At 55.9% G+C, this 22114-nt stretch overlaps 2 protein-coding genes across 2 annotated transcripts; both read left to right on the top strand.

Moving 5' to 3' along the window:
* The first annotated feature begins 543 nt into the window (after positions 1-543).
* Positions 544-7278, top strand: LOC119101539 (photoreceptor-specific nuclear receptor). The gene is made up of 6 exons (XM_037224885.1): positions 544-702; positions 1164-1267; positions 1965-2065; positions 5663-5758; positions 6299-6542; positions 6968-7278. Exons 1-6 carry the CDS (start codon positions 551-553, stop codon positions 7204-7206), a joined length of 936 nt encoding a protein of 311 aa, XP_037080780.1. The 5' UTR covers positions 544-550; the 3' UTR covers positions 7207-7278.
* A 7581-nt stretch (positions 7279-14859) lies between these two features.
* Positions 14860-21665, top strand: LOC119101379 (argininosuccinate synthase). The gene is made up of 9 exons (XM_037224714.1): positions 14860-15191; positions 15752-15878; positions 16129-16247; positions 18010-18155; positions 18867-18988; positions 19316-19458; positions 19906-20044; positions 20840-20941; positions 21444-21665. The coding sequence occupies exons 1-9, from the start codon at positions 14877-14879 to the stop codon at positions 21599-21601; spliced, it is 1371 nt and encodes a 456-aa protein (XP_037080609.1). The 5' UTR covers positions 14860-14876; the 3' UTR covers positions 21602-21665.
* The last annotated feature ends 449 nt before the right edge of the window (positions 21666-22114 follow it).

Here is a 22114-nt window from a genome sequence, read left to right as displayed (position 1 = left end):
GGTGATTTGGACCGTGCCCCTGAGACGGTGATGCCTGACCGCCCGCTTGCCCCGCAGTGCTCCGTCCGTCACGCCCCTTACCCCTGAAACGGCGGTGCCTGACCTCTGCCAGCTCCGCCCCTGCCGCGCTCTGTTCGCCGCACCTCTGAGACGGCGGTGCCTGACCTCTGCCAGCTCCGCCCCTGCCGCGCTCTGTTCGCCGCACCTCTGAGACGGCGGCGCCTGACCTTTGCCAGCTCCGCCCTTGTCGCGCTCTGTTCGCCGCACCTCTGAGACGGCGGCGCCTGACCTCTGTCAGCTCCGCCCCTGCCGCGCTCTGTTCGCCGCACCTCTGAGACAGCGGCGCCTGACCTCTGTCAGCCCCGTCCCTGCCGCGCTCTGTTCGCCGTACCCCTGTGACGGCGGCGCCTGTCGCCCGGCAGGTGCGGCAGCAGCCGGCCGGCCGCCGACGCCGCCGAGCCCGGCCCCCGTGCTGGCGCCGCCGCTACCGCTGCCGTTCGCCTCGGCCGCGTTCGGCGGCGCCGTGCAGGCGGGCCGGGAGGAGCCGCCGATGGCGCCGTACTCCACCGGCCGGCGCGGATCGCCCGGCCTCTGCTGCGTCGTCTGCGGCGACACCAGCAGCGGCAAGCACTACGGTATCATGGCCTGCAACGGCTGCAGCGGCTTCTTCAAGCGCAGCGTTCGCCGCAGACTCATTTACAGGTCGGTGGCTGGAGTGGTGCGCACCGCGATGATATGCCTCGCTGGGTCGTCTTGAGAGCTCCTTCAAAGGCCACTGAAATTGCGCAGAAATGAGACGTATACGCTCTCTGCAATGCCAGGCTCAATAGCTTACAGCGCAACAGACGCCGGTAGTTCTCTGCTCATTTATCTATTCTTATTTATATTCACTCACCCTCTGGCCCCTTCATGAAACAATAACCGTTACAAAGCAGCTGTACCAATCCATTGACGCTCCTGCGTGCCTTCATGCACCATGTGTTCCTGCGTTCATGCACTGTGTTCATGTGATCCTTAACTAAATAATTGTTTGCAAAATATGGCGTGTCTACCATCGCCCAAAAGCAGACTGCCTGGTGCATGGAACCACCACTGACTATCCAAGTGAGCTAAGTCCAGTATTTTCTTATTTTGTTTGTAGTCACGATTCTGTTTTACTGCAGATGCCAAGCGGGGACGGGGAAGTGTGTGGTAGACAAGGCCCACCGAAACCAGTGCCAGGCGTGCCGGCTGAGAAAATGCCTCATCATGGGTATGAACAAGGACGGTAAGTCATTCACGAACCTGTGCAGCTCCAGTAAAATAAGAAGAGGAGGGAGAAAAAGCAAGAAACCATATGTTTACAAACACATCAATGTCACGCATTGCATTTGCATTTTTTGAGATTTTTGGGATGGTCGAGCTTCACGATGGGGTGTGAAATGAACAATGGGAAGCGAAGCGAGGCTCACAAAGAGATACGGTGTTCGACTCATGGGAGCGACTCATCCTGACTGCTCAAACCACACGTCCATTCCCGTCACAGCCGTCTAAGCCCGCCCCGCTCAGTGGTTTGGTCGTCTCAGCCCGTCCTGCCCGGTGGTTCGCCCGTCTAAGCCCGCCCTGCCCGGTGGTTCGCCCGTCTAAGCTCACCGTACCCGGTGGTTCAGCCGTCTAGGCCCACCCTGCCCGGTGGTTAGGACGTCCAAGCCCACCCTGCCCGGTGGTTCAGCCGTCTAGGCCCCCACACTGCCCGGTGGTTCAGCCGTCCAAGCCCACCCTGCCCGGTGGTTAGGCCATCTAAGTCCGTCTTGTCCGGTGGTTCGCCCGTCTAAGCCCGCCCCGCCCGGTGGTTTGGCCGTCTAAGCCCGCCCCGCCCGGTGGTTAGGCCGTCTAAGCCCGCCCCGCCCGGTGGTTAGGCCGTCCAAGCCCGCCCTGTCCGGTGGTTCAGGTGTCCTGTCTGACCGTGCCAATCTGTGTTTCAGCCGTGCAGAATGAGCGCCAGCCGAGGAACACGGCCACCATCCGGCCGGAGGTGCTGGCCGAGATGGACCACGATCGCGCCATGAGAGAGGCTGCCGTTGCCGTCGGCGTCTTCACGTGAGCATGACGGCGGCGCCGCCGCGCCTGGCTCGCCGTCACGTTATTCTGTTCGACGAGCGGCGCGTGCCGTTTGCGGGATGAATTTGCTCTGAGTCTCGTTTTGAATTCGGAATAAGTTAGCCGGAGAGCGATGTGTTCCGGATGATGCGTCTATCTCCTTTTCCGTTAGAACTTGGCAATCTTATTCTTCTCTGTGACGTGTAATTCGGTTCGCAATGTGTGGAATCGATGCCAGCTGGTCCCCCACTGTCACCCCCCCCCCTCCCAGACCGTCGATGTCGATGCCGGTTGGTCCCACCGCTGACCCCCGCCCGCCAGACCGCCGATGTCGATGATGGCGCACCAGCACTACATGAGCGGCGGCTTCATGCACCCCAGCAGCAGCGTGCCGATGTCGCTGGCGTCGCCGAGCCCGGCGCTGGCCGGCGCACCGCCCAGCTCCAGCCAGCCGGCCGGGCTCGACATGAGCGTGCGCCGGGAGCCGACCGACGCCGGCGCCCCCGCCGACCAGCACGGTACGCGGGGAGGAGCCTGTCCGGCCGGGGGCGGGCGGCGGCGGCGTCCGCGGCCGCCAGCTCCGAGATGGCGCGCGTCCGGACGCGGCCTCTGAGCGGACGGCTAAGGGATACCGCGGCGCAGTCCGACAACATTTTCTAAAGGGACGGAATCGGTTCCAGTGGAGTCGATTGCGTGACGGTAGCTCAGGAGATTAACCGTCCCAAGATCAAAGCGAAGGTCACGTCGCAGGAGCAAAGGACGTTTGATTATAAGATAACCATACATCCATTGTTCCATTTGCTGCACAATCAGGAGCGCCAGAATGAGAATGTCCGTCGTTAATTAACTTTTGATTTAAGTGGTCTCAATGCTTGTGTCTGTCAACGCGGTTCACTTAGCGCCTGCTCTGGACTTACACAAATTTGGAACTAAGCAAACTCTACGCTGGCTACAAAAGCATGTTTGGTTTCAACGCAGACATCGGCCCTAATGAGCCTAATTATGTTATTACTCATGGCGATTTTGCAATTTTATTACGCTGTTATAACTACTTTGTTTTGCAAAACATTATCCTTGTCTGACATGTTTTATGTTTTGGCCTTTACCGTTATCGTAACAACCGCTTTCAAACAGCGGTGCATAGAAGTAAGTTGACAGCCAGAAACCTTGAAAAATCGGCGGCTAAGCTAGCTTTACAGCAAGGAAACATGCGCAAGTTGTTTAGTACAGCTGCAGAAAACAGCATACATAAGAACAGCGATAATGGTCTTATTCCTTGCTGAAAACCCAAGAGAAAAGGAGAGCTGCATGAAAGTTTGTCTGCAGGCTTTTGTCAAAACCACTTTGAAACGTGAATTCAAGCCTGCTTGCCGGCCATACTCGACTCTTCACTTTTTTTGGAAATAGCAAACCACAGTTTCAGTAGGCCACGGGCATTCCCAGAATTATACAGGAAGCAGTTGTCGACCATTATTGCAATTCGGTATGTATCTAAGGATGAAAAATATAAAAACTGTAACGATATAAAATATAAGAGCTATAAAATGTTATTAAAATCGCTTACGCACAAATCGTTTCGAGTAAACACGTATCGCATGTATACATTTCAAACTATTTCAAGTAGACGCGCATCATCATCATCATTTATCGATTTTTTATAAGAAGTTGGCGACCGGACCTCGACGACCAGGGCTCCTCATGACTGATTATGCGAATGTGATTGGCGTCTTAAGCCGTGATGCGTGTTTATTTGAAATCGTTTGCTTGTATCCGTGATGCTTGTGTTTTTGAAATGGTTTGCATGCATACATGATGCGTATCGACTTGAAATGTTCGTGTGTGGGGATATTTTATAACATTTTTATCCTTAGCTATAGGTACGCTGCATCGCATTAATGTCTGGCAATTGTTCTTTGCATAATCTTCGGAATGATGGTGACCTGTTGGAACTGCGACTCACTGTTTAAAAAAGTGGGATACGCCGGTGGTTTTATTTTCTCTGCTCATAATGGTTTTGACAAAGGCTTGAAACTGGAAAATTAATGCATCGCTCTTTTTTCCTTGTCTTTTTCAACGACGAATAAGGCTATTAGGACTGCTCTTATTAAATGATGCATCCCAATACCGGGTTCCGACGAGTGAGGCATCATTTCTGACTACTCGGTCAGCGATCGCTGCCTCGCCCTTCAAGGTCCACCAACTTTACCAGCCTTGGTTGTCAGTGCTCACAAACCAGTGTAGGTCCGGGCACCAGACTCGGGCTCAGTTGACTGGGAGCGCCCTCTGTTCTAGCACGAGCGCCACCTATGCGGACCGTGTCGGCACTGGGGTGATTGGATGACTATCTCACCCAACGCGCACTGTGTCTGTTGACGTGTCGTACCTCTGTCCTTGCTGATGCACCTGTCTCCGCTGACATGTTCTAAGGGGCCAGATGATGAATGCTAGACGTGCCATCTGTTTCTGCAAGGTTATCTGCTGATTACTTGCCTGATGATATCCTCACCACCACGTCCTTCGTCAGATCCGTCCCCGTTTCTCCACTCGCTGCTTTGTTCTGACTCCTGTCAGCTGCCGGTAAGGCAGGGCCCCGTCTTACGGGGAGCATCCTGCGGCGGCCTGCCGTGAGTCAGACTGACAGCCACCCTATCGGAAGTCCCACCCGAGCGCGCGCCCCCTCACGTGAGGTTCTCCTGTGACGTAGGACTCGGTACAGGTGGTCACGGTCGTTGCAGTATTTCTAAGCCACTTGCCCCGCACAATTCTCGCAGCCCTTTAAAGCAATGAATGACTAAGGGTGGAAAAGCTCAAACGTAGCTAAATTATTCGCTGTCGCTGCTAAGCCACCCTCTGCTAATGTGAACCGTTCCGTGCCGGTGCTAATCCGTCCTCTGTCACTTCTGACTCCCACTCTGGTGATACTGAACCGTTTCCTGCCGATGCTGACCCACCCTCTACTGGTGCTGATCCGTTCCCTACTTATGCTGGTCCGTCCTTTATCACTGTTGACCCACCTTGTGCTGATGCTGACCCGTTGTCTCCTGCGGACGTCGACCCACCCTCTCCTGATGCTGCCCTGTTGTCTCCTGTCGCTGCTGACACACCTCTACTGATGCTGACCCGTTGTCTCCTGCCAGTGCTGACCCACCCTGTGCTGACGCTGACCCTTTGTCTCCTGCCAGTGCTGACCCACCTTGTGCTGATGCTGGCCCGTTGTCTCCTGCCGGTGCCGACCCACTATCTGCTGATGCCGACCCCTTCCCTGCCGGCGCTGAACCTTCCGCTGCCGGTGCCAACCCACTCTCTGCTGATGCTGACCCGTTGTCTCCTGCCGGTGCCGACCCACTATCTGCTGATGCCGACCCCTGCCCTGCCGGCGCTGAACCTTCTGCTGCTGGTGCTAACCCACTCTCTGGTCATGCTGACCCGTTGTCTCCTGCCGTCAGACAAGCCACCGAGCCCGGAGCCGAAGCCAGAGGAGCCGTGTCCACTGGTGCCGCCCACGCTGCCGCTGTCGGCCGGCTGGCCGCCGCTCCATCCGGCCGCCTACCTGGAGCGGCCCTCCTTCTGCAGCCCGCCGCAGGAGACCATTTACGAGAACTCGGCCCGCCTCCTCTTCATGGCCATCAAGTGGGCCAAGAACCTGCCGTCGTTCGCTAGCCTCTCGTTCAGAGATCAGGTGGGTGGGCAGAGGGCGGCTGGCAGTGGCGTGTTTCGGATTACACCAGCCTTTACCGTCAGAGATTAGGTGAGCGGGCAGAGGGTGGCCGGCAGTGGTGTGGCTCGGATGTACACCAGCCCTCACCGCCAGAGATCAGGTGAGTGGGGAGAGGGTGGCCGGCAGTGGCATGGCTCGGATGTACACCAGCCCTCACCGCCAGAGATCAGGTGAATGGGGAGAGGATGGCCGACACTAGGCATGGCTCGGATGTACACCAGCCCTCACCGTCAGAGATCAGGTGAGCGGAGAGAGGGCAACCGGCAGTGGTGCGGCTCGGATGTTCACCAGCCCTCACCGCCAGGTAATCATGCTGGAGGTGATAAGGTCAGAGTTATCCCTCACCAGTACTTGTTGCGTGGATTATCCCTATGGAGATGAGTTTATTGTACAGCTCCCCTCCACCTCACCGCGTCTAGGGTGAGGTGGAGAGGAGGTCATGGTCCATGACGACCATGCGCTTATTCCGCGTACCCTGACGGCACGAACCCACCTGCCCAGGTAATCCTGCTGGAGGAGGCGTGGTCAGAGCTGTTCCTGCTGTGCGCCATCCAGTGGTGCCTGCCGCTGGAGACGCCGCCGCTGTTCAGTGTCGCGGACCACCTGCAGCACGCGCCGGACGGCAAGGCCGGCCCCGTGGCGGCCGACGTGCGCCGGCTGGCCGACATCTGCGCCAAGTACAAACTACTCGCCGTCGACCCGGCCGAGTTCGCCTGCCTCAAGGCGGTCGTGCTCTTCAAGTCAGGTCAGTGCTGACGGTCAGAGGCGGCGGGGGGGGGGGGGAGGAAGAGGTCGAAGTGGGCGTCGTGAAGTGAGATTCAGATGGGATGTGGAAGGTGGAAGGGCTGGCCGCGTTTGGTGTGGCGACCAATTGTTAAACAGCCGGGGAAGAAGCTTATGATGTGCATGGGTCTCACAATTCTTTCGACTGAGGTCAATTCGTATAAATATCCAATAAAAACATGCGATGCCGATGGCCACCTTTTTTAGTTGAGACGTTCGCCCACACATGTCTTTGATGGGATGCGGTCATAAGTGAATTATGTCACTTCCAGGACGACAGAAAAGGTTTCCGGCTTCCGCAACACTGTCCGGCGTCATCCATATTTCCCACACAGGGTGCAGCACTCCTCCCGTGTCTCTGTCTGACCTCATCCCGTGCCCCTCCAGAGACACGCGGCCTGAAGGAGCCGGCACAGGTGGAGAACCTGCAGGATCAGGCGCAGGTGATGCTGGGCCAGCACACGCGCGGCCAGCACCTGGGCCAGCCGGCCCGCTTCGGCCGCGTCCTGCTGATGCTGCCGCTGTTGAAGGCCGTGCCGCCCGCCCGCGTCGAAGCCATCTTCTTCCGCAGGACCATCGGCAACACACCCATGGAGAAGCTGCTATGTGACATGTTCAAGAGCTGAATGGCGCCGGCGGGCGCGCGCGCTGGGACGAGCGGCCGCCAAGGTGGCAGGGCTGGATAATTTTGTACGTTATAGTGGTGTTCTGACGCGCCGTGTTCGTGCAAGTCAAGCCACTGTCCCAGAGGTACACGTGGTCGTTCACCGCGAAGCATGGTGGGCAGAGGCTCCAATTTTGGGCCGAAGCATGCACTTGACACGCGTCACCATGTGTACCGACTCGTACTGCAAGATGTTTCGCAACGTGTTTCTATAGGATGGCTTAAATTTGTTAATAGAAGTAGAACCCGACTGAAATAGGCTTCAATGCCACGGTAGGCGATGACCTCGTCTTAAACAGACTATTTTACAAATTCATTGTGGTTGGAGTCCGAACCTAAGCGTAGCGGGATCAAAGCGGGTTTCAGTCAAATAGTGCCCATGTCTTACGCGCTGGTCGTGAGGGTCTCAAAGTGGAAGCCGAGATTTCCGAGAATTTCGCTCTATCTGACGTTCTCGCACCTAGATTCCTTTAGCCGAGGCCTCAAACATAAACGTGCGAAGTCCTCGCGCCCCATGATGTCATTCGATGACCTCGTCTCATCGTCTACGTTCGCCACCCTGCAATGTTTATCATCAGCGGACGGCACTTGCTATGCGATGCAAAGGACCATAGCTGGCTACAGAGTCTTGCTGGCGTCCGCACGACCATCACCGTGATCCCAGGTCCACAGCACACATCACAACCATCACTGTGATCCCGGGTCCACAGCACACGTCACAACCATCACTGTGATCCCAGGTCCCACAGCACACGTCACACGCATTCAACACATTGCACAGCGGTATCTGCGTCAGGGATTTCAATCCTGTGGGCCGGCTGCCGGATGCGCTGCGTCTGGCTCGGGTCGGTTCCCCTCAAGGAGACCCGGCCCGGTCGGCCCCCCCCCCCCCCCTCTACGTAGGGCCGGACCAGGCCGGCTCCCCTCCCGTGTCAGGTCCCCGTGTCGGCAGCGCCGGCTGGCCGGGCGGGGCAGCAAGCGTGGCGTTCGTCGGTACCGACTCTGGGTCACCGCCGGCACCAGTGTCAGGGGTTGTGTGCGGCACGCGCCGAGCAGTAGGGGAACGGTAGCCCTGTCAGCAGTGAGTTGACTTGACTTGGACGCTGCCCACCGAGAGCAGTGATGCGTTTTAGGGCAATGGTCCAGTAGGCGTGCTGTAACCTCTCCTCGTGAAACGCGGCAATAACTGTGTTTATATGAAATGCTCTTTCGCTCCATAGCATTCACAAATTATGTACTGAATCTTCCCCGGTTTTTGACGGTTGGCAAATGCTATCACTTTCCGTCATCGTTGTACATACTTGTATGATCTCTTAGATGTGTCCAAACCACCACTGTTGTTTGGTCGTTCAAAGTTTTCTCGCGAACGTTTCTTGCCGGGTTTGTGCAATGGAGAGAATAAGGTATGTTGCAGGAATATTCTCACGAAATCCAAGAGAACCAAACGCTTGTAAATTGCATGTCGCATCGCGGAGGTGTGAATCGCGCCAATGTTTTCAGTGCAAATTCGTGGCTGGTTTTTGTTGTTTTTGCGATCGTTTCATGGAGATCATTTGTCACATCCAAGCGTCTTGTCTGTGTAGTTGTTGATGTCTGGTGTGCAAATAAACATATTTCGCGAGGCCTTGGTGGTTGCTTTGACCGCATTGACATCGGTCTTAGATTGCTGCAAACTGACCACATGCAAGTTTTTTCATGGTCATGTATATATATTGATGACCCTCTGACACATTTATTCGAGCTCTGTATTGCACCAGGCAGCTTTCCAAACGGCGGACACCTTAACAAGCGCGTCGGGTGATTTGAGTGGGATATTACATAGCAGTTACACAACAGCAATTACGATATTTTTATCCCACCGTGATACAGCTTTTAGACTTTATCCAGATGAAAGGTGAGATATATTCATATGTATGCTATGAGAACAAAATGTTTAAATTGCATCGCCAAATAAAACTTTGCTTAGCAACCTATCAAAATTGTTATCTGGTAAGGTAATATTTGATGTCATACTGTACATGTTAGCACATCATACAAAAATATTTAATCTGTTACATGTTCTGTGCTCGCGTATTTACTCATTCACGCGCACTTCTTTTCTATTTTGCTAGGATATTTCACGATTGCACGCGTCTATTGATAGCACCGCGGGGCTATGCGTCAATAGATATGCATTGTATCCGGACCACAATACCAGCGCCTACCTATCCCATAAAACACTCAGGCTGATGAACCGATCAGTGATTGAGGACACGGGATGCTTTGTTGAGATGAAGTAAGCATTCACGTACCGATCTCCCAATGACCAATCACGTGTGGTGATTGTTGCGCCCCAGACTCCAACTGCGTTTGCCCGTACAACGTACATCCGTCACAGGCAGAGGTAAGCTGAAGAACTCAAAACGCGGCATCGACAGCACTCACACTGAAGCCAGCAGTTCCGGCTCGATACCCGGGTACCGGGTCTCCGCCTCACCAGCAATTGAGCTCCATTCCACACAGCCCGCCAGCGGAACCGAAAGCCGAGAGGTCACAGCAGGCTGTGACCCCATGCTCCCGCAGTATGGCGGATCCTGGCCCCTTGTGTCACGTGGCATTCGTCTGAAGCTCGGTCGGCAGTGCCGGGTCAGAGTGGGCCAGACCTGGCGCCGCTGTTGAAGGCGATGTCGTGCCCTGGTATCCAAAAACACTCGTTATCCTTTACGAAATGCCTCAGGGGTTCGGCAGTGACCACGATGTCAGAACTGAAGCTCGCTAGCTGCTGAGTCATTGCGATAAAACGGCACAGCTGTGCGATGTTGGAGGTAGTCGAAAAGCTGCGATTATCCTCATTTTGGATGCGTCTGCTTTAGAGGCCTTCACGGGTTAGGCACCCACGGGTGCCCAGATCACATACGTAACGTGCCAGACTGGGCACAGCTCATGGATCTGATGATTGGTATTCTTAGATTCTGGATCATTGGGGGTAAATCATGGGTACAGCGCGTAACAATTTCTTCATACAAGCACGGGTGAAGATAGCCCAGCACATGGGTAAGGCGTTAACAAAATGTCAGGCAGATACTTCAGGAAATACCACCCAACCTGCTGCTTGCGCTTCTTTTAGTCATAACTGATTCCATTCCAACGGTGCAGGAAGGGGGAGGCACAGGGTTCACGTGTCCCCCCCCCCTCCCTTCGGGACCGACGATCAAGGGCTCGATTTGAGGCCCGAAGGACACGAAGGGCTCACCGAAAGCCGCATCAAGGGGCCCCAGCCTTCAGACCCCGGCCCCCAAATGTCAGTCAGAGGGCCTTTTGACTAAGCGATTAGAAACTACCCGAAGATAGATAGGGAGTGTGACAATGCTGGTTCGCAAACACCTGAGTTAGATCTTGTTTGGCTATTAGTACACCTCAACAAACATCAGTCAGTACTAGCAACAAATGTGAACCGCGTGCTTAACAGCAGCGTGCGACAGATAGCTGTTGATTTTGACGATCTAGAATACTAGGTTGCAGTTCATGCTGGTCAGTTATCCACGAGGTGATAGCTGGGGATCTCGACAGCTGTTTGTTGAGAGTTCGACATAGCACCGGAGATCACATCCTGCTCCGGACATTCTCCACGTACGCCACGCATGTGACCAGCAGTGTCCATCACACCTATCGCCCAGTGAACTCTGCTGGATGTAACCACTACCAACCGTGCCGATCTCGCGCGCAGGAGCGGAGTGACGCGGCGTCATTACGGCGACCCTCACGATTTCACGCGCATCACCATGCGTCTTGATAACAAGAGCATCCACATGGGCCTCGTCGCTGCGTTGACAAACCCTGACATGAAGTGGCACGAATTCCGGCAATTATTCCTGCAGCAGTTGGAAACTGTAGTGCCGCTCCGACACATGCGCACCAAGCAGCAGAAACCACAGACTGTGACCACGGAACCCCAGCAGCTGCTGCGGGGCTGCCGCGCGGTCCTGGCGGCAAACAATCGCCTCGAGTACAAGCGCGCGAACCAACTGTGCCGCGCCGCTGTCCGCGACTGGCGACCGCTGTAGGGGCGGGAGACAGCCTGGGGCGATCGCAGCGCTCTGTGGCGAGTGCTCCGGCCCGTGATAGGCCACGTAAGCAGCAGCAGTGTGAAACGCTCACCATCGCGCCGGATGCCCTAAACGACTGCTATGTCGCAGTGGGCCCACTACAGCTGCCAGCGTACCGGCTGCGACAGCACCAGAGCCGACACGCCTGAGCCGTGTTACATAAAGCACGATTAAAGGGAATGTTTCACATTTGAAGATATTGGAGCAAGCATCAGATATGACGAAACACGCTTACGTGCAACTATAGGCATACTTTTAAGTGAAAAAACTGCCCTAGACAGCACAATTTTCTGTTGAGTAAATATGCTCGTCAATGCGTCATGGTTTGATTGCGTCATCGTGCCTCGCACAACATTGATTTAGAGCTCATTGTCGGCCGTAATATCTTGAAATTGTGCTAACGAACGCCAAACACGAACGCCTCAACAGTCCTGTGTTTTGGGCTTCACCGCAGCATAATGTATGCAATGACAGAATTTGAATGGCGTTATTGTGACACCATGAATGCCAAGATGACTTTGAAATACTCTTCCCGAAAAGCTCTCCCCATTTTCGCGGGCGTGTAGCTCAGATACTAGACGGGCTTAGGTCTTAAGAAAGGTAGGACTGTGGACAGCACCGAGAGGTCTTCAAGATGGCTGTTTCAGTTTAAAACTCCATATAGATGTGGAACCCTCCCTTAGAGGTGTAACCGATTGATGTGGTCATGCTGAATGTAACTCTCAGATCACTTGTCCTATGATCTCAGAGTCCTATGCTACTTGACGATGACAACGTTAGCCTGGTCACCGGTATTGTTCCCCTTGCATGGAAACACGCACTCGTCACACCAATACCCAAGGAAAAGCGTCCAAGAACCCAGCTGACACACATCCTACATATATTCCACCTGCCATTATGAAAGTGGTCGAACGAGCAGTCCATAAACAGCCGTCCTTCTATCCCGAAACAACAAGATTGTTGTCTGACGCCCAACACAGCTGCCGTCAAAAGATTTTAACGGAATCAGCGTTTCACACCATCACTGACAACGCAATGCAGGCCATGGAAAGATGGGAAACTTCTCGTCTTGTCCTGTTAAGCCTTTTCATATGCTTCAATGTAATACCTTAAGAAAAACTACTTGAAAACTTTCTCCGCATGGTGTTGATGCGGTTTGGCTCCGAAGTTAACTGGTCGGCTGCACACAGAGTCAGGTGCGGGGATCGGCCGGCTCGCCGCTTCCGTCCCAATAAGGAAACAGCTCAAGCGGTGTTTTTCACGGCAGCTCTCTGAGCTGCATCTATTTCATCCGGTCTGCCAGCGGCTTAGCCTTTGCCAGTCTCATGACGTCACTGTCATCCAAATCACGGATGGCACGCAGATCCTTGTCAGCGGTAAAATGAACGATTTAAAGCATCTAATCGCCAGGATGGAACGGGCGCTCAACTCACCGTGCACCAATGACTTTGCCACAACGTTATGAAGCTTAACGAAAATGAAGCCATTTAAAGCATGGTTCCCTCAGTTTATTTACTTCAAAATGCGAGCCGAATAGCTTAGTCCGGTGACTTTCGTCATCTGTCTGGGGGGAAAAAACAAAAAGAGTAATAAAAGGAAGGGAATCGTACCTTTGAATTCAAATCAATCATACACGGTGATTCGATTATTTGAGGCGGGGGGAGGGGCGGGTCGCCATCAGAGGGCCCTTTGTCACCTTAAGCCTCCCCCTACCAAGACTCTGGCTACGCAGCTGTTCCATTCACACTATTATTAGAATCATCGACGAAAAAGGATAAGTTTTGCTTCGATGTTTTCTGAAGCCTTCTTAAAATTCAGAACTTGCGCTGAAAAATGCAAACGGATGGGCAAAGAGAAGATATAACTGATTAGGAATGGGTGGCGGGCGGGTTATGGGTATCCGATGGCCTGGGTAAAGATAATCTTAGCCTGAAGACCTCCAGTATACTTTGAAGCCACAACTGGATGTTTGATATCCATGATGGTCTACTTCTGCTTCCACTAGGGGCGGTCTGGTCCTCTCCATAGCGACCTGATGACCCCGGAGGCACCGCAGCGTGTCCCGGACTCACTCATCACGGGCTACGCAGCCCTTGTCAAGAACCAGCATGTCGTCAGGCGCTTTGACAACGTTGCTGAGATAAATTCATGCCCGGTAGCGACGAGGCCATTGGATATTCTGAGGAAATTGAAGGGGCCTTCCGCGGGGTGAGGATGACTGTGACGCGCTGGCAGTCTTCGTCCAGCGGAGCCCGGACTGACGAGCCCGGACGTCCAGTGGCCAGACGCCGCGTCTACGGACGCGAAGAGGCGACCTCTGAACGTACCGTCCAGCAGAGCCCGAACTGTCAGTCCAGTGGCCAGACTCCGCGTCTACGGACGCGAAGAAGCAAAACTCTGAGCGTGTCGCTGAAACGACTGCCTCCGCGTGATGAGAGGGCGCAGTGGTCCCCCGAAGAAGAAGCTTTGTGAAGTCAGTGCAAACACGAGAACCTTATGTCCCCTGGGGGCGATCTGGCAACAGCAGGCATGACGACCTCATGGCCCCTGTGGACGATCTGCCAGCAGCAGGCGCGAGGACCTCGTGCCCCGCTGGGGGCGGCCTGGCAACAGCAGTGAGCCACGGGCCGCCCTCTCCGACAAGGCACCGCGGACGGGTGGCGACAGTCTCCACGGATCGTCCCGTCGCTGTAACATCGGCACCCGTCACAAACATGTTTAAGTTCACGAAGCACATCGCCTGTCGCGGTCGCGCCGGTCCGTATGACGTGGGTCCGACCAGGTCCTGAGGCGCCGGTCAGACCACCGCCGCCAGACAGACGTGGCCGGGTGGCTCGTCCGAGGGTTGGACAACGTGGAGGCCTGACAGGACGACGCCAAGGACAGTCACATCTGATAGTGCACACGTAACTGTATAGCGTCGTATCAGCTCATGACGCATAAGCATTTTAATTACGTAAGTTAACAGCCCAGGCTCTGTATACGCGTTCGGCACGTGCGTTTGTGAATGTTTGCATTTGCATTTGCGATTGCGAGCATTCAGTCCACGGAGGCGCGTAGGGCCGCCCCCGATTTCCGGAGCGTTTGGCGTCGAGCTGTGGCCTGAGCCGGTTCAAACCAGTGCAAACCAGGCCCCGTCGGAGCCAGCTGTCGCCGCGGTGCATCGTGAACACTGATAGTTGATTGCAGCATCTGCATGGGTCGTCTCGACCCCCACCATCCCACGCCCGCGCCTGGCTCTTGTTCCAGAACTTCCGCATGGCACAAAGCACGACGCTTAAAAAAGGTAACAGGTGGCCCGAAGAGGTCCTTGCCTGCCACCTGCCCACCGCTGCCCAAGGAAATGAAGGTCGTTACGCCTCAAACGACACTGTTCGGAGCGACGGCCGCCGCCACCGCGTACAGACCGGCGGCGATGGACCGTGCATGACATCTGCGCAGCCCAGCGGCACTCATGCGTGACGTCACGGCCACGAGGTCCGCCATCTGAGGGGCGTCTACGCCGGGAACGCCCCTCCCCAGCGGCGAGCACGTGCTCTCAAGTCCAATGTCTACACGAGCGACGCCCGGCCGCCGAGCACATTCCGCTCTCGGAGCCGACGGAGGCGGCCGCGCGCGCTCGACGAACGCGACCCCTGACCTTAGCTCACACCGCGACCTGCCGGACAAGATGGCGCCGCTCAGGGAAAGCCGGCAGCAGCAGACGGTAGTCCTGGCCTATTCAGGTGGTCTTGATACCTCGTGCATCCTCGTGTGGCTACGGGAGCAGGGCTACCAAGTGGTAGCGTACCTGGCTAACATCGGTCAGGAGGAGGACTTCGTCGCCGCCAAGGCCAAGGCATCCAAACTCGGCGCCGCCAAGGTTTGCTCGGTAGACTTAAAGCAGACGATGAAGTCGGGCATTGAGTTTTTCTGCATAACTTATGTTTGGCTCCATAACCTGGAATTCCTGTTTTATATAGCAGCAGGCTTTATGGATGCCACGCACTTATTCGTCTGTAGTCTTTTCAGTTTGCACGCAGAGAAGTTGGCTTAACACCGCCGAAATTTAATGATAAATTCGATGACAAATTTTGTAATAAATTTTAGATTAGCAATAAATTTATCTTTAAAAATGATGCTGAATTTATTCTTTTAGCACCACCGAATGAACAATTATTAGTGCGTCAACAGTCCCAACTTTCCGATATAACTCAACCACCACGAGTTTCTGACGCGATACGTTGCGTCCGTGTCGATTACCATAGCAAAAGCTGTAGCTTTTGGCGGAAGCTCTGTTCCTCTCCCCCAGTTTCTACAGTGACACTAGCTTCTCCGGGGCCCATACGGATACCACCGTGCCTGCTGGATTAATCTCGCCACGGTCCCTGGCGAGATATCCCCGGCGCGGTCCCTGACCAGCCCCTGACGCCGACCACGCAGGTGATCGTGGATGACCAACGGGACAGCTTCGTCACCGACTTCATCTGGCCGGCCGTGCAGTGCGGCCTCATCTACGAGAAACGCTACCTGCTGGGGACCTCAATAGCTCGGCCGTGCATAGTCCAGGGTACGGGAGGGGGGGGGGGGGGGGGGCGAGGCGGCGGCGTTGGCGGCCGGCCAGTCCGCGCCGTGCCGTTCGGCCGCTTTTAACGGAAAGGAAGTGGCTAAAGCAGCTTGAATTTGAAGCGCTGATTACTTTCCCAGGCAACGCGACAGTCCATGGTGACGGGTGCAGTCCGCGTTCTCGACGTGTGGAATGTCACGGCGATGTTTTCGTTATCGTGTTCCGAATGTGGCAAGCGTTCCACACCCGACAGGAATCGTGCGAGCGGCCATCGACAACGGCGCCTCATTCATCAGCCACGGTGCCACCGGCAAAGGCAACGACCAGGTCCGCTTCGAGCTGGGCGTGACCGCCCTCGCACCGCAGATCAAGGTCAGTGGCGGCGGGCTCCACGTGGGCTCCGGCTACGACGCGAGCGGGCGGGTACGTCGAGTGTGTTTATGAATGGGGAATGACGGCGTTTAATTGTCTGGTTAGTGTTCGATGGCATGAATGGAGTTGGTTGATTTATTGAGACGTTCGTTGTGCTCGCGATTTTACATGCATCACACCTTTTAAGAACTTAATCTACGGTGTCCTGCTTCATGACTTAGTTCGTGGTCACCCGAAGAAATCAACCGTTTATCCCGCGTCTGAGCTCCTGACAGAGTTTGGGTGAAGTCAGTATTTAGTTAACGCACACAAGGCGCGACAGCTGCGAGAGCTTCCGCGTCGCGGGCTGGTCTTCCCGTGGTGTACCACCGCTGGAACGGGCCAGGCGGCCCCGCCTGCGCCGATTCACCCGGTGCTTCCCCGCGTGCCATGGGCTACGGCCTGTATTTCATCACTGTTATTGTTAATGTAATTATTACTACTGGTTGTATTAGGACCACTGAGCTTTATTTACTACCATTATTCCTAACATCACGCCCCGTATTTTACTAAGTCTACTGCGGTAAGCCTGGGTTGCACTGCAGAACAACGCATGTGTCCGACGTTAGCAGCACATCATACAAACATCACAGCGGCCACGATATATGATTACACTGCAGTTCTGCAGCAAAACACGTGGCGCAGTGGTGTGGCGAGGGCGGGGCGTTACGGCGAAGGGCTCCTGCACCCTGCCGCAAACAAACAGCGGCGACCAGCGCCGGCGTCGCGTCGCGGCAAACGATCTGTTTGTGACGGACGTATGCTGCGTTAGTGTACTTCTGTCTGATCTAACGACGCGTTTGGCTGCGCATATTGACAGCAACTTAAAGAAAACAAATAAAAAGCACAGACACCGAAACACTTGATGTACTTGACTGACGTGGAGAGTACGCGCGGAGTGGTATAGAAAACATCAGTGATGATCGGGTCTGGGTCGCGCCAAGCCGTTAAGCCTGTAGCGTAGCTACATCGCTGCCGTTTGATCGGAGTCCGCCTGTCCCCCAGTCACGCTCCGGTCTCCTCTAGTCCCCCTGACGCCTCTCTCTCTGGTCTCGATATCGTCCTCCCGACGTCTGTCTCCGGTCTCGGTACCGTACTCCTGACGTCTCTCTCCGGCCTCGGTACCGTCCTCCTAAGGTCTCTCTCCGATCTCCGCACTGTCCTCCTGACGTCTCTCTCCGGTCTCCGAACCATCCCCCTGACTTCTCTCAGGTCTCCGTACTATCCTCCTGACGTCTCTCTCCGGTCTCGATACCGTCTTCCTGACGTCTATCTCCGGTCTCCGTACCGTCCTGCTGATGTCTCTCTCCGATCTTCGCACTGTCCTCCTGACGTCCCTCTCCGGTCTCGGTACCGTCCTCCCCTGCTGACGTCCCTCTCCGGTCTCCGTACCGTCCTCCTGACGTTCCTCTCCGATCTCGGTACCGTCCTTCTGACGTCTCTTATCAGTCTCGGTGCTGTCCTCCTGGCGTCTTTCTCCGGTCTCGGTGCTGTCCTCCCGACGTCTCTCTCCGGTTTCCGTACTGTCCTCCTGACGTCTCTCCCCGATCTCGGTACCGCCCTTCTGACGTCTCTCTTCGGTCTCAGTGCTGTCCTCCTGACGTCTCTCTCCGGTGTCCGTGCTGTCCTCCTGACATCTTTCTCTGGTCTCCGTACCATCCTCCTGACGTCTCTCTCAGATCTCGTCCCACCCTCCTGACGTCTCCGTCCGCTCATCCCACAGATTCTGGCGCCGTGGCGAATGCCAGAGTTCTACAACAGGTTCCAGGGGCGCACCGACCTCTTCGAGTACGCCAAGCAGAACGGCATCCCACTGCCCGTCACACCTAAACAGCCGTGGTCGATGGACGCCAACCTCCTCCACATCAGGTCAGTGGGTCAGATCATATCAGGGTAGCTGGGTCCGTGTCAGGTCAGCTTTCCAGGCGATCACAGAAAGGCTTCTGCTGAGTGAATGCCTCGACTGTTCGTGGCATAAGAATAATCGTGAGGCTGTGTATCGAGGGTTGCAGCAGCTGAGGACGTTATGTCACGATGACTCGAGCGTCGGCGGTCGCGATGAGCCAGCCAAACGTCTGGTCACTGTACAGTAAACATTCAGTGCATCAGTATATCTCGGGCGGAATTGATGAGGTAACCCGAGCGTATGCCAAGCTGTCCTGCGGCGTGAACTGAAGGACAGTGGAACAATGTTGTCAAAGGAGTTTATTCTTTTTTTCACGCATTGCTGTCCATATTGTGCTCGGCATTGCTATTTTTGGTCTCCACCCGGTGTTTTGTTTGGATGAAAGACCTTTTCATTTGTTTTCATTGGCTTTAGTGTTGCGTAGACGTCTACAACACGGGAAACGGACGTTACTGAATTCAGAGGAAAATCAGCCATGGCAATGAATATGATCGATCTCCACTACGTCAGAAAGCAATGACCAACGGAGAAGAACAAAACCCAACGCACTTTGACAGATGCCTCAGCCGAAAGAGATGGCCAACAGCCAAATTGAGTTCCTATAATGTTTCTTATAACCCGATATATACATGCCTGCCGTGCGCGTGACCTGTTCCCCGGCGTCCGGCCGGCAGCTACGAGTCTGGCGTGCTGGAGAAGCCGAGCACGCCGGCGCCGGCCGACCTTTACCAGATGACCTGCGACCCGGAGAAGGCGCCCGACGCGCCGCACCAGCTCAGCGTCCGCTTCGAGCACGGTCAGCCGTCGGGGGGCGTCGGGTTCGGGAGAGGTGCTCGGCACCAGGTCGGGTGGGGTTCGTGCGCGGGGACAAAGGACATCTCAAATGTGCCGTGAAATTCCGCGTGGGATTTTAAGACGACTGACACAGTCCGTCTTCTCTTGTGTACGGGAGCCCGGCAGGTAACTGACAAGAACATTGCGGTCAAATGTTTATGAAATGTGCACGAGAGACATTGCAACGTAATATCTATCGTAGGAATGTGGGGACATCCGCGCCTCGTCCTGTGGCGCCACTATCCAGCATGAGCGTGATGTCACGAGCCTGACCGGACCACATCACCAGGCGTGCCGGTGTGCGTGACCGACCACACGACGGGCACCGAGTACACCGAGCCGCGCCAGATGCTGGAGTACCTGAACACGGTCGGCGGCCAGCACGGCGTCGGCCGGATCGACATAGTCGAGAACAGATTCGTCGGGCTCAAGGTCAGCCCAGCTTGGGTGTCGACGAGTCAGGCGGGAGGCGTCGGCCTGGGGGGGGGGGGGGGGGGGAAGGGGACACCTTAAACGCCAGGTCGGGTATGCCCGGCACCACATATGTTGGTCCGTCCGAGGTTGACGATCTTTGGGGGTGGAGGTCACAGGTACGTCGGCGTCACGGACTGTTACACTGACACCAGACGTCCGGGTGTGAATACATTGTATGTTACGAGCGTATCATGGCTTTTAAAGCGAATGCAAGGTTTGGGTGGTAAACATATGGGAGGAGACGCCCTCTTTTCCGGATGCGTCAAATTTCAGAGAAGCGGAGTTTAAGTGTCCAGTTGGCGGAGTCCTATCTCCTGGGCATATCTGTTTGCAGAGTCGCGGAGTTTGCGAGTGAGAGGGTACGCGGGTGCCGACATCCCCGATAACGGGCCCATCTGTCGACAGAGCCGCGGCGTTTACGAGTGTCCGGGCGGTGAGATCCTGTACCAGGCTCACCTGGACCTGGAGACGTTCACCATGGACCGGGAGGTGCTCCACTTCAAGGAGGATCTGGCGTCCAAGCTGGCCAAGCTCGTCTACTGCGGTGAGGGTGGGCGCCACCGCAGAACGACGCACGTGGTAGATGTCAGCAAACATGTCGCACAAACGTCATCGCAGTCGCCATATGTGATTATACCGCAGTTCTGCGATAAAGCATCTGCACTGTGTGGTATCTGAGTTATCAAGGTTTTCCTACATACATTTTTTTACTTCCTACATTTTTTACTTCCTAGCAAACGGAACGTAATATGCTTATATGCTAATGCTCACTATGCTAATGCTCACTCACTATGCTTTCTCAAGTGATTACAGAAATATTTGTGGAGCGTTTCATCGCGCCACGTTAGTCCTAACATCAACACGTCCCACTGACAAACACAGCGCTCGCGTGCCCCAGCCGTGTCAGTGGCCACTTGTTAGCTAATCAGAATTCCCACGTCCGTGTTGACTCAAGATTTCATCGAGACAGGTTTTCTCCATCGGACTGTCCTCCATCGGACTGTCTGGGACGTCGGACGACCCAGTCACGTCCCTCCCAGCTGCGGCGGGGCGCCCCCTGTCGGCCGGTCCGGCTCGCGTTGTATACCCAAGCATCGCTTAGCACCGCGTGGTTTGTACCCTGGACGTGTGACCAGCTGTCGCCCGTGACCATGACAACCCCAGCCAATGGGGCGTCCGCGAGCAGGACAGCCCCGGCCAGCGGGGCGCCCGTGACCACTAACAGCCCCGGCCAACGGGGCACCCGTGACCAGGACAGCCCCGGCCAGCGGGGCGCCCGTGACCGACGGTCGCGTCGTCCGCGGTCGCTGACGGAAGCGACGGCTCTGTTTGCCGGCAGGGTTCTGGTTCAGCCCCGAAGGCCTCTATCTGTTTGACTGTGTGCGGGCCTCCCAGACGTCGGTCACCGGCACCGTCCGCTGCAAACTCTACAAGGGCTCAGGTCAGAGGGCGGTGACGACCCGTTCGCCGACCCAGAGAACGCGGTTCGGTAGTTCAGAACGCCGTAGTTTTAACGAACTTTTCTCTCGTGCATTTTCATGTAAGTTCTCTCTGCGATGTAGTCACGGCTGTCGAGGTGAGCATAATGAAAGATAAATGAAAAACTAGTGAGTGAAGAATGAGATATCGGTCTGCTGGCGAACACATCGCCATCCACCGGATGACATGTAATACTTACAAAACGCTTAGAACAGGCCGCGGCGGAGCCGCCGTCACAGAAATGGGCTTCTTGGAATCTTCATGTTGGGCAACCAGAGCCGATCAGGTTTCTTGGTTGCTTCGCAAGCCCGCACATTTCGCTTCGTCGGCACTGCTTCAGCACGGCTACCGTGCCGTGCGCCTCACACGAGCGAGCAGCTGCACATGGGCCCAGCGCCCCGACCGTGGCGGACGGCCTCTGACCCGTGTCTGCGCCACACCCCAGCCGTACTGCGCTGTTCCAGTGCAAATCCTGAGCCGGGACGCGCCGGTCAGCCTGTACAACGAGCAGCTGGTGTCGATGGACGTGCAGGGCGACTACGACCCAAAGGACGCCGAGGGCTTCATCCTCATCAACGGCATCCGGCTGCGTGAGCATCACCGCATCAGCGGCGCCCAGTGAGCGGGCGCCGGCGGCGGGCGCGGCCGCGGCGAGTGCGGGAATACACGAGGCGTTCTCTAGCGGTGCCGGCGTTTGAGGCGGTGCGAGCGGCCGATCGGCCGCGCCGGCAGGCAGACCGGCGGCGCGCGCGGATGGAGTGGAGGTGGGACTGGCCTGCGCGGTGAGGGTCGTGACCGAGCCGGCAGCGACCCCTCCCCGGCCGCGACGGCAGCACGACGCTGGGGTACGCTGTCTGAGACACCCAGCATGGACATGGCATTACTGAACCCCACGCCGGGCATGGACGAGTCCGCTGTTGAGACGCTCGTGTCGACGAGCCGTGGGAGAAAGCGCGGACCCGCCAGACACGAGTGTTTGCGAGCGCTGCACGTCACGCACACGATTTCATATTGGACGGCAGACTTTGTCGAAGGTATCCGTAGCGAAGACTGAACGTTCGCCTACCCGCTGCCGGCGCAGACGCCCCATGCAGCCGCAGCGACGGCCATGAGCACAACACACGTACAAGTATCG

This window comes from Pollicipes pollicipes, unplaced genomic scaffold, assembly GCF_011947565.3.
Source record: "Pollicipes pollicipes isolate AB1234 unplaced genomic scaffold, Ppol_2.1 Scaffold_4881;HRSCAF=5763_pilon_pilon_pilon, whole genome shotgun sequence".
NCBI classification, from domain to species: Eukaryota; Metazoa; Arthropoda; class Thecostraca; order Pollicipedomorpha; family Pollicipedidae; genus Pollicipes; species Pollicipes pollicipes.
Note: the sequence above shows the minus strand (reverse complement) of the source record. Positions and strands in the feature narration are given on the sequence as shown.

Bases quoted from the DNA above. Each gene is read 5' to 3' on its own strand.
- LOC119101379 (XM_037224714.1), top strand. From the start codon at position 14,877: ATGTCTACACGAGCGACGCCCGGCCGCCGAGCACATTCCGCTCTCGGA. The intron at 15,192-15,751 runs GTTTGCTCGGTA...CCGACCACGCAG, and splicing joins CCAAACTCGGCGCCGCCAAG to GTGATCGTGGATGACCAACG. The intron at 20,045-20,839 runs GTGAGGGTGGGC...GTTTGCCGGCAG, and splicing joins GGCCAAGCTCGTCTACTGCG to GGTTCTGGTTCAGCCCCGAA.
- LOC119101539 (XM_037224885.1), top strand. From the start codon at position 551: ATGGCGCCGTACTCCACCGGCCGGCGCGGATCGCCCGGCCTCTGCTGC. The intron at 703-1,163 runs GTCGGTGGCTGG...GTTTTACTGCAG, and splicing joins CGCCGCAGACTCATTTACAG to ATGCCAAGCGGGGACGGGGA. The intron at 6,543-6,967 runs GTCAGTGCTGAC...GTGCCCCTCCAG, and splicing joins GGTCGTGCTCTTCAAGTCAG to AGACACGCGGCCTGAAGGAG.